This window comes from Macrobrachium nipponense, chromosome 9, assembly GCF_015104395.2.
Source record: "Macrobrachium nipponense isolate FS-2020 chromosome 9, ASM1510439v2, whole genome shotgun sequence".
NCBI lineage: Eukaryota > Metazoa > Arthropoda > Malacostraca > Decapoda > Palaemonidae > Macrobrachium > Macrobrachium nipponense.
In genome coordinates, this window is record NC_061110.1 from 85,442,283 (window position 1) to 85,455,391 (window position 13,109).

Consider the following 13,109-nt stretch of genomic DNA (forward strand, 5'->3'; position numbering starts at 1 on the left):
CGTTAAAAGGCCTTGGGAATATTATTACACATTGCCTGTCTTTTGTTATTAGAGCCGCAAAATAAGTTGAGCGAATTGAGGAATCGTGAAATGATAAGAAAAAAAAAGAGAAAGTTAAGAGAAGGTAAATAAATTGTTCTTTTTATATACACTTATGTGTAGGTTAATTTTCTTGCGGGTCATATTTTTACTACAATTATGTACACTTATTTTAATCACTTATATAACCAGAGCATTTATGGAAGACTTTGTCTATATTTTCTATTTCTTAACATAAATAATATTGTCTTGATATACATATATACGAGTATATATATATATATATATATATATATATATATATATATATATAAATGACCGAGAATAAGTATGAAATTAAATATGGCGAACAATATTCTATTTTCCTTAGAATGACTTACTCACTGAAGCAATAGAATATATAATGCACGGAATTCTTCCATGGAACACAGAAGGACTTTTCGGAAACCTAAGAAGACGAGATAGCAAACAGGTCATATTGTCTTTTAGACCACTGACCGGCGGGTAGATCTGGACCTACGTTATTTAAAACTTTTAAACCATCCTGAGACTAAATATGAATTAAAACCCGACTGCATTGCACAGTGAGAATGAACTGTCATAGGTTGACGGATTTTGAAGATTTATTTTACATTGCAGATTAAAAGATAATTCTCGTTGAAAACGTAAACAAAAGCCACAGTAATCATAGACAAAACCAAACTAGACGACTGCAACGTCCCTTAAGCGGAAGGTAACTGTGTCGTATACGGCGGACACCTCTTCCCAATGGAGATATCGGCGTAGTCGTGGTGCGGCGGCGGGCCGCCACCGGCTCCCGCCGAAGAGGGGTTCCTGTGACTCGGGCCCCTCGGCGTCTGGGAAGTAGGAGTGACTCCCGCAGCCGCTGCGGAGGCCGCGGCTTCGTGCTCCGAAGCCAGGAGCTCCGTCATGAAGGAGATGTAGGTGATGGCCAGGCGGAGAGTCTCGATGCGGGAGAGGCGCTTCTCGTAGGCGAAGGTCGGGACCTGTAAGTATGAGCGTCGGATTATGGGTCTCGAATTTTGATTCTAGAGTAGATTCATATCAACCGTGCATTTGATGTCTAGACCCGTCCCTTACGACGCTCCTGATTGGCTGTTGATAAGCCAGTCACAGTCTCTCCTGAGGGATACGTCTTTCAAAAGTTAATGTTAATGGACTTCAAAAATTGTCATAAGCTATTTTGAGAACATAAGAAATCTTTTGATTTAGGATAAGGTTGAACTGTTCAGGTTTTATTGAATTCTACAATTAGGACAACATGTCCGTATGTTCATAGAGTTGGTATTGAAAATAAATTAGCATCAGCTCATGAAGGAAGAGGACAGGATGTATGTATATATATACATACATATATATATATATATATATATATATATATATATATATATATATATAATATATATATATTATCACATCACCGTGATTCATATACATGCATTAAGCTACAAATGTCCTCTAATATCCAATTCGCTCTCCCTCGGAATTAATATATTTTCATATATGTTAACCGAAAGGGAATTTTTTCTTTGATAATAATTTCGTACTCTCGTGTATTCGAACCAGCGTTTAACATATATGAAAATATATTAATTCCGAGGTCAAGCGAATTGGATATTAAAGGACACACACACACATATATCTATTAATTTCATATATATATATATATATGTATATATAATATATCTATGTATAATATTATATAATAATTAATAATATAATATATCTAATAAAAGGAGCCCATGAAAACGCCAAAAAAATAGAGAGAAAATACTATATTTCAGAGACTTCTGTCTCCCTCTTCAGGTAGATGAATGAGAAAAGTTACAGAAAAGGTGGTACTTATACCAAGAAATCCATCCACAGGTAAGCCAATTTAGGTCACTCCTGCTGATAATCTTCCTTTAGTCCCCTTAAGCATTGGTTGAATGAAGACTTTATCAACGACATCTGTATCCCATGAGCCCTTTGAGATGTTCATTACCAGTCTCAAAGGGTACATGGGATACAGATGTCGTTGATAATGCTTTCATTCAGCAAAGGAAGATTATCAGTGGGAGTGACCTAAATTGGCTAACCTGTGGATGGATCTCTTGATATAAATACCACCTTTTCTGTAACTTTTCTCATTCATCTACCTGAAGAGGGAGACAGCAGTCTCTGAAATATAGTATTTTCTCTCTATACTCTGGCGTTTTTATGAGCTCCTTTTATTAGATGGAAATCTGTTGTAACAGAACATTTTTACAAGACACACACACACACAGACACATACACACAGACACACACACATACTATATATATATATATATATATATATATATATATATATATATATATATATACGTATATATGTAAGTATGCGTTGTGTGTCTGTCTGTACTGTGGAGTATATTATCTTTACCACATAGATCTAATGTATTGAATTAAAAACGCGACGCAATTAAATTTATACCTTTCTCCTAAGCTTATCAAAGGCTTCGTTCAAGTTGAACATCCTGCGGCGTTCCCTAACGTTAGCCGCTCTCCGCTGAGCGATGGTAGGAACGCGCCTCCGAACCTTCTTACCGCTACTGCTCACCGCTCCTGCTCCGTACCTGCGAAGGTAATGCAGTGAAGTTAATTCTTTGGGGGGTTGTGACTTTTTATTTATTTATTTATTTATTTTTTATTACAGCGTACATACCCTTTGCACGGAAAACACCAGGCTTATGCACAGACACACACATATGTCTATATCAATGGTTCATAATTTTTTTTTTTTAACTTACGATAATAAATTCTATTTGGAAATGACATGGCTACCCGGCCCGTTAAAATCTCTATTCTTAAATTAATTTGACAAATACTTGTAACTCGGAAATATGTTAATATCTATCAGTATATCCCATATATTAACTGAGTGCATGTAGGATAACGAATAATTCACACGTTTGAGAAAAGGCTCTGAATATGATCTAGATATTTCTACGTAAACACTTTTAACTCGAGGATATGCTGATAACTATCGATATATCAAATTTATTAATTGTATGGGATTCGGATAAAGAATAATGCGCCCTTTTCAGAAAAGGTCAAAAATAATTACTTCAGATAGTTTAGCATTATGCAAGATATCCTTCAGCTCAAATGACAAAAGAGAGAGAGAGAGAGAGAGAGAGAGAGAGAGAGAGAGAGAGAGAGAGAGAGATAGGCGTCAAAGAAATTAGCAGTAACCATTAATTTCAATTTCTTTGTCATTTTATTTATTGCGGCCTCCACATTTTAAGCTGTTGACGTAATCACCAAAATCAAGCTGGCTGTACATCAATTTCCTTCAGCTCAAACGACAAGAGAGAGAGAGAGAGGAGAGAGAGAGAGAGAGAGAGAGAGAGAGAGAGAGAGAGAGGCTAAAAGTATAATGTGCAAAAAACTTAGAGAAATGTAAAGACGAGACTCTTGAAGTCCTCATGCCCATGCGTCTGTGTTTTGCTTTTATCTGTGCACTGTCTATCAAAGAAGTTCTAAATTTTGTGCAATAATTATTTTTCGACATAAAAGTCACAATACGAACGATAGTAATTATTCAGAGAAGCTTGGCGATCCACTCCTAGATCTCGACCCCAGAGGTAAGGAAACACTTGTTTATACTTGAACATATAATCAATGCATCGGCTCAACTGTGGTATAGGCAAGAATATGTTCGTGTAATTATGCCTTATATTTCAGGGAAAACCGGTAAATAAATATGTGTGTGTGCGTATTCTATGTCTGTCTGTGTTGAGGAGAAACGGAAGTGAGAAGAAATTCCAGTGTTTATCACTGAATAGAAGGATTTCTCTCTCTCTCTCTCTCTCTCTCTCTCTCTCTCTCTCTCTCTCTCTCTCTCGTCCTGATTTCTCCTCTCTACGCTAGTTCGCATCCACGAAACGACGAAATGAGGTTCAATAAAAAAAATTCCCTTCGGTTAACATATATGAAAATATATTAATTCCGAGGTAGAGCGAATTGTATATTAATTAAAGGATATTTGTAGCTTGATGAATGCATGTGAATCACGGTGATGTGATAAAAATTCATATATATATATATATATATATATATATATATATATATATATATATATATATATATATATATATATAAGTGGATAGATTATTATGTGTGTGTCTGTGCATTACAGGGAATTAACAAAAGAATAAACGTTTCACGTTTGCTAAGAATGTATCAGAAACAATCATAATTTGGCGAATGATATTTAGTCACTGAAAACAAGTTTCGGTAGCAATTACTTCAAGCATACGTTGTAACTTTCGTGGATTTACATCAAAGAGAAAATCCTATGAATACTGTTTCAGTTATTTTGTATTACGTTTTATATGGCATTTGCAAAAAGTACACAAATGCTTTATATATGGAAACTAGCTTCATCTCATTTATTGATTTATTTATGCATAATATTCACCGTACTGCGTAATATTCGACTTCCCAGTCAATTCATACAGGAAAATAATGTTTAAATCAAGGCTATTCTTGTGTTTGGTTATCCATTTGTGTGCTTTGTCGTTGTCAGAACTCTAACTGCCTCATTCGTTTATGAATAAGTGGACATCAGTAGCATCATGTCATTCAATATGGTAGAGTTGCTTGGGAGTTGCTTGGAAATTATTAAGAGCCTAAGGCGAAAGATGATGGATGCTTCTCTCTCGGACATTTCATCTGGTACCAGGAAGAGATATGGGAAGACCGATTCATTAGAGTCAGAACTGAAGGAGAAATGGGTCAGTAGACCTTTTTCGGTTTGGGGAACGACTACACATTATGATACAGATCGCAAAAGCGGGCCATTCATTAAAAACGCTATGCTGAGTGCAGTTTTAATCTTATGGTTTTCGCGACTATAACTTTTTATTCTTACTTCTCTTTGAAAAAATATTTTAGAAATATGAAACAAAAAATAAAGCTGTATGGAGATAGTACCGTCAGTTCACCTTACGTGGTGGACTGTAGACATTATTAAAGGGTGTTTGTTTGTAGCGCCCCTTCGGCCGCTATCTACATCCATTTTTTTAAGCCTTTTACTTTACCACCGTTCCCGCTTCCTTTCTTCAATCTTGCTGTCCAACTCCTCAAAGGTTATCCCATGTTTCAACTGTTGGGTCTTATCCTAGAGCCATCTTTAGAAACTTGTACCTGGTCTCCCTTACTTTCTGGATCTCTTTCGCTTAAACATCTGTCCTGCTGCCAATTTTACAAAAAAAAAAAAAAAACAACAACTGACTCGTGTGTGACAGACCTTTGAATGTCTTTGAGACAAACGCTGTGGCTACAATTATAAGACTGTAGGGGTTTTTCATTTCCAGGTTCTTTAATCTCCTTCCTATTCCAGCCTGCTCTCTCTCTCTCTCTCTCTCTCTCTCTCTCTCTCTCTCTCTCTCTCTCTTCTAAATCTTACAGCTGTCCGAGCGAGAGTTTTTTTTTATGGGCAGGAGGACCTTGTCTTGACACCCTAAACTTCATAAATCAATCAATGAATCTTCCAGAAATCGAACACCGATTGGTAACTACCGGAAGAATATATAAAAAAAGGGAAAACAATGGAAAATTGGAATTCAAGAGGACGAAATTATCAAAAAGTTGAATCAAGAACTGAAAACGTACGGTGAAAATGCAGGCCTTGAAAACACCAAGGACGCCTCAGGACCGGGAATTCTCTCATCGATCAATATAAATCGGTCGTGGCATAGAATTCTATAAAGAAATATTTAGCTTTAGATTTTAAGGGTCAAGTCCATGAAAAGTAATAGTGGTTAGTTTAGGTTTTCTGCTAATTTGAGGAAACTAAATTGAAGGAGGGAAAATAAAGCTCGGCTTATTTTCAGGAATATTTGTCATGATGAATGTGGAGCTTAACAAGATGATTGGCCTTGCTCAGATCAGCCAGGTTACATAGGGCCAAAATATCTCATAGAATAGCATAGATGAAGTACAAACAGAAACAAAGGAAACAAAGTTAAACGAAAAAAAGCACGTTATCACTTGAATCAGTTAAATAAGGAGAAAACTACACAAATAAAGATCAAATAAGTACGTTATCATTTGAATCAGTCAAATAAGGAAAAAACTGCAGAACTGACTATCAAATAAGTACGTTATCACTTGAATCAATTAAATAAGGAGAATACATAACTAATTTTTACATAAATAAGTTATCACGTGATTCAGTTAAATAAGGAAAAACCTGCAAAACTGACTATCAAATAAGTACGTTATCACTTGAATCAGTTAAATAAGGAGAATATATAACTAATTTTTACATAAATAAGTTATCACGTGATTTCAGTAAATAAGGAAAAACCTGCAAACTGATATCAAATAAGTACGTTATCACTTGAATCAGTTAAATAAGGAGAATATATAACTAATTTTTACATAAATAAGTTATCACGTGATTCAGTTAAATAAGGAAAAACTAAAGAACTGACGAACAAAATAAGTACTTTGTCACTTAAATCATTAAAATGAAAATAAAACAATAGAATTAATTATCAATTAGTGCGTTATCACTTGAATCAGTTAAATAATGAAAAACTAAGAAAATGAATTATCAAATTAGTACGTTATCAAATCAGTTAAATAAGTAAAAACCCACGAAATTAACGATCAAATAAGTATGTTATCACTTGAATCAGTTAAGTAAGGAAAAAGCTACACAATTAATTATCAAATAAGTATGTTATCAGTTAAATAAGAAGAAAAGTAAAGAATTAATCATCATATAAGTACGTTAGCACTTGAAGGAGTTAAATAAGGAAAAACTCTACAGAATTAAATATCCTATTGGTACGTAATCACCTACGGAACTAATGATCCAATAAGTACATTATCAAATTAATAATTTAAACAAAAACTATGAATAACTGGTTGAGTAAGGAGAAAGACACGGAACTGAGAATCACATAAACAAATCAGTAAAGTAAGGAAAAAACTACACAACTAAACATCAAATAAGTACGTTATCACTTGAATTAGTTAAATAAGGAAAAATTGCACAACTAAAGCCGAAATAAGTAAGTTATCACTTGAATCAAAGTACGTTATCACTTGAATTAGTTGAATAAGAAAAAATACACAACTAAACATCAAATAAGTACGTTATCACCTGAATTAGTTAAATAAGGAAAAATTGCACAACTAAAGCCCAAATAAGTAAGTTATCACTTGAATCAAAGTACGTTATCACTTGAATTAGGTAAATAAGAAAAAATACACAACTAAACATCAAATAAGTACGTTATCACCTGAATTACTTACATAAGGAAAAACTACACAACTAAAGGTCAAATAAGTACGTTATCACAAGAATCAAATTACGTTATCACTTGAACTAGTTAAATAAGGAGAAACTATACAACTAAAAACCAAATAAGTATGTTACCACTTGAATTACTTAAATAGGGAAAAACTACACAACTGAAGGTCAAATAAGTACGTTATCACTTGAATCAAAGTATGTTATCGCTTGAATTAGTTAAATAAGGAAAAATCTAGACAACTAAAAATCAAATAAGTATGTTATCACTTCAATCACTCAAATAAGAGAAAAAACTACAGAATTAATGGTAAAATAAGTACTTTACCATTTGATTTAGCTAAATAAAGGAAAAACTACACAACTAAAGATCAAATATGTACGTTATCAAGTGAATCAGTTAAATAAGGAACAAACTACACAACTACAGATCAAATAAGTCCGTTATCACTTGAATTAATCAAATAAAGGAAAATACTGAATTCATTATTAAATAAGTGCACTATCACTGGAATCAGTCAAATAAGGAAAAACTACTCAAATAACGATCAAATAAGCACGTTTTCACTTGAATGAGTTAAATAAAGAAAAACTACTCAATTAAAGGTCAAATAAGCACGTTTTCCCTTGAATGAGTTAAATAAAGAAAAAGCTACTCAATTAAAGGTCAAATAAGCACGTTTTCCCTTGAATGAGTTAAATAAAGAAAAAGCTACTCAATTAAAGATCAAATAAGCACGTTTTCACTTGAATGAGTTAAATAAAGAAAAAGCTACTCAATTAAAGATCAAATAAGCACGTTTTCACTTGAATGAGTTAAATAAAGAAAAAGCTACTCAATTAAAGATCAAATAAGCACGTTTTCCCTTGAATGAGTTAAATAAAGAAAAAGCTACTCAATTAAAGATCTAATAAGCACGTTTTCCCTTGAATGAGTTAAATAAAGAAAAAGCTACTCAATTAAAGATCAAATAAGCACGTTTTCCCTTGAATGAGTTAAATAAAGAAAAAGCTACTCAATTAAAGATCAAATAAGCACGTTTTCACTTGAATGAGTTAAATAAGGAAAAAGCTACTCAATTAAAGATCAAATAAGCACGTTTTCACTTGAATTAGTTAATTAAATAAAGAAAAACTACTCAATTAAAGATCAAATAAGCACGTTTTCACTTGAATGAGTCAAATAAGGAAAAGCTACTCAATTAAAGATCAAATAAGTACGTTATCACGCGAATCATGTAGATAGAAAGGAAACTACAGAAAGAATGACCATCATGTTTACCTGTGAGACATAACGCACTGACCCCGGAAGGGGTGGTGGGATTGCCACAGGTCATGCAGGGGCAATGCAGCAGCTGCAGCAGCTGCAAAGGCTGCATCGTGAGGTGGATAGTGTGCTAGAGGGGCCCCGGGTCCTCCTGCATCCCACATCAGCCCAGGGCCCCCTCCCCCTCCTCCGTAGACACCCCCTCCTCCCCCGTAGGTCACTTCGTATCCAAACTCTGGGAAAGGAGGAATAAGGAGTTGAGGCGTGATGCTTACAGACTATTTTATTTATTTATTTATTTATTTGTTTATTTATTTATTTATTTATTTAGTTATTATTTATATATATATATATATATATATATATATATATATATATATATATATATATATATATATATATATATATACAAATGTTATTCAATTTTTGTTTAGGGGACGTTCAGCCAGTACAAGATTTCATCGTACAAAATATGCACTGTGAATATAAAAGTTTGAGGTTTGGACATATAAATGATCTTCTCATTAAATAATCTTAATTTCTATTCCTTTATTCATCCTCCTTACTTCCTTTTTTTTTTCAGTCATGCCCAATAACTAACATTCTTAAGGCCTGTCCATACCAGGGAACATTGTTTGCAAACAAAGTTTCCAGACACTTTTTACGCATATTTGTTTCCCATCTAGAGTGGAAAACATTTAGTGTTTCTGTGTGTATATGTATATATATCACATGATATTAATATATATTATATATATATAGTATATAATATATTTATATATATATATATATCTATATCTATATATATATATATATATATATATATATATATGTGTGTGTGTGTGTGTGTGTGTGTGTGCATGTATGTATGCGTGTATATATGCATCTATTTTCAATTCCGCCAGAAGCAAGTCAACATGACAGGCTCCTTTTTCTAAAAGCTTCCATACGGGGCAAAGTAATTCTGTCGAATTTCATGCATTTTACTGGTTTGATGCATATCGATCTATTCCGTCATCACGTATGAGAAAAGAAAAAAAAAGGCTTATAACTTATAAGAAAGGGAAATACTGCTTAGTTCTACGTAAACCACAGACTCAGCAACATGAAATTAAGATAAGCAAGTCCTTGCGATGTTTCATGACATACCTCTAAGCTCAGAATATTGCTATGAAATGAAAGAGTTATGAATTTAAGTGCTTCCACACGTCAGAATACTATAGGGTCAAAGATGAGGTATGATCAGAACGACTGTACAGAGAATAAAGTTAAGGTAAATATGATAATACAGAAGTCGTAATTTTTGCCATTGGGAAATATGAAACAGGTTAGGGGTGATTTCAATAAAATCCGATTATTTAAAAAAAAATGTATATGATGAGTTTGGAAATGATCGCATTATAATAAGTATTTTTTTACGGCAATTACCGAATTTCACCAAACCAAAAATATTTAGACTATTCCAGAGGGCATGTATTCCTCACACCGATCGGCAGTGGAACAGCCTCTCAGAGGATGGTGAGCAATTGGAAATTCAAAAGTACAAGCGAAGATGTACTGCATTATTTCCTGTATATTATTCTCCTTGCATTTTAATACATTTTTATTTGTTTATTAATTTATCTTTCTTTCTCTTTTAATGGGTGAGATCTCTTCTTTCTCTATTTTCCTTTACCCTCTCTTACTTCTACCTAATGAACACCATATATTTTGGAATCTTAAATTCCAAGTCAGTGGCCGCCGTGGGCTTGTTTCATAATGAGAAAGTTTCATCTTTGACTAGTAATAATGATTAAATACCTTTGTACCCAAGTAAAGCAATCTGACATTTTTAAATAAATCCAACAGTCATCTGCTGGGCCATGATATTATTCAAAGATTCTAGGAACCGTTGGAGATCAATCTATGATATTCGTATCAGATCAGCGGAGGAGCATAAAACGACGCTGAATGGCGGAATCTCGTCACTTCCGGTTTTGCCGTTTCTCCGAAAACTTACGGAACCGGATGATGTCTGGAGGTGACATTGATTGAAGACGATTAAATAAGTGAAAAATGTGAAGCATTTGCGTGATATTATTATTTATTTATTCGTAAATTTAAGTTACTCATTTCCCGTATTTTTAAATTCATTTATGCACTGATTTTTATTTTATATTATTTTTCATTCTCGAAACTGATATACTGTACGATGTCCATCTTCGAATTTTCATGTTTTTTTTTTTTTATTTGCGAGCACGCACACACACACACACACATATATATATATATATATATATATATATATATATATATATGTGTGTGTGTGTGTGTGTGTGTATGTGTGTGTGTGTGTGTGTGTGTGTGTGTGTGTGTGCAAATTAAAAAAACATGAAAATTCGAAAATGGACATCGTACTGTATATCAATTTCGAGAATGAAAAATAATATAAAATAAAAATCAGTGCATAAATGAATTTAGAATACGGGATATATATATATATATATAATATATATATATATTATATATATATATATTTTATATATATATATATATATTTAGATATATGTATGTATAGTCTATTTTTGTGCATTAATCACCAGTCAAATAAAAAACATGATCAGATGAACAATAATGTATTCTATTTATTACTTAATTCATAAGATTTGTTTTCCACATTCTAATATTGATTTGTGTATCTAATTTTTATATTTTATCTAATTTTTTTCGTATTCTTAAGATGTCCACCTCGGAATTTTTATAATTATATTTATTTTCTTTTTATGCCATAATCACCAGAGCCAAGTTAGAATCAAGATCGGCTGAACAAACAGGTGAAAAGATTACGTTGACTTATTTTATTGATTTGTTGATTTATGTGAATTACTTTATTTTTAAATTCATTCACGTACGGATTTTTATATTTTATCTTATTTATTTTTTATTGAAACTAGTATACTTTAAAACGTCCATCTTTTTCGTTTTCTTTTGTGTATCTTTTATTTATTTATTACTATTTTTTATTATTGAAACTAGTAAACTTTGAAATTCTCAAAATTTTCATGGTTTCATTTAGCTTCATTTTTATTTTGTGTATCTTTTTCTATTCATTCATTCATTTTTTTTTATTAAAACTAGTATACTTTAAATGTTCATCTCAAAATTATCTTTGTGTGTGTGTGTGTGTGTGTCTGTTTTCTTATTTACTTTTTTCTATTGAAACTAATATACTTTAAACTGCCCATCTCAAAAGTTTCAAGGCTTTATTTATCTTTTCTTTTCAATTTTTTGTCAAAATCAACAGACAAATAAGCATGATAATTGGATGAGCAAGTACGTATTAAAGGATTGATTTAATTTAAGTTATTTGTTAATTCATGTGATTTTTTTACCATAAGGATTAATTCAATTGTGACCTGATTTTTACATTCGACCTCACCTATTTTTTTCATATATATAATTTCGGAATTAGTATACTCTAAGCTGCCCATCTCCGAATTATAATGATGTATTCCTTATTTTTTAGGTTTTTGCGTCATAATGACCAAAATCTAATAAACCAATGATATGATGAACGAGTATCTTAAAGAATTAATTTCTTTTATTCATAAATTAATTTATCTCACTTGTTTCTTGTATTATTTAATAATTTATGTACTAGTTTTTTGTACATTAGTCTATTTTTTTTACGAAATTAGTGTGAATTAAGATAGCCCTCTCCGAATTTTTATGGTTTGATCTTTTTTTTGCTATTTCTGTCATAATCATCAGACTCGAATAAATATGAAGATCGGACGAACAAGTAAGTTAAACGATTACCGATTTAATTTAGCTTAAATGTTAATTGACGTGATATATTTTCCGTATTTTTTCATTCATTTATCTACTGATTATTAAACTTTACCTTATTTATTATTTTCATTATCGAATTGGGTTTAATCTAAGATGTCCGTTTACGAGTTTTCACGAATTTATTATATATATATATTATATATATATATATATATATATATATATATATTATATATATATATATATATATATATATATATATAAATGAATATATATATATATATATATATATATATACATATATATATATATATATATATATATATATATATATATATATATATATATATAAATAAATGTTTTTTTGCCACGAAGGAAAAAAATGAAAAATCGAGATAGCCGGGTACTTTCGGTCCTATTCGGACCCTCAGTAAAGGGTCCGAATAGGACCGAAAGTACTCGGCTAACTCGTTTTTTCATTTTTTTCCTTCGTGGCAAAAAAACCTTTATTTATACATAGCATCACGTTTTATATACTTCGTGATCAAGTTATTCATATATATATATATATGTAAGTGTTTACATAATAAAAATATGGAATGTTAGTCCATATATATAAAAGTCTAAAACTAAAGAGGTCAACCAGATTGCTTGCAGGAATGTGATCAGACTAGAGACGCTAAAGATGACGTATACAATAAGTATGTAGGCTAAGATAAC

At 31.9% G+C, this 13,109-nt stretch overlaps 1 protein-coding gene across 1 annotated transcript; it reads right to left on the reverse strand.

The window, feature by feature from the left end:
* Nucleotides 1-364: 364 nt before the first annotated feature.
* LOC135218314 (protein Fer3-like) lies at nt 365-8,832 on the reverse strand. Its single transcript, XM_064254538.1, has 3 exons — nt 8,634-8,832; nt 2,516-2,657; nt 365-1,046 (listed from the first exon to the last, which is right to left on the reverse strand). The coding sequence occupies exons 1-3, from the start codon at nt 8,780-8,782 to the stop codon at nt 762-764; spliced, it is 576 nt and encodes a 191-aa protein (XP_064110608.1). The 5' UTR covers nt 8,783-8,832; the 3' UTR covers nt 365-761.
* Between the last annotated feature and the right edge of the window lie 4,277 nt (nt 8,833-13,109).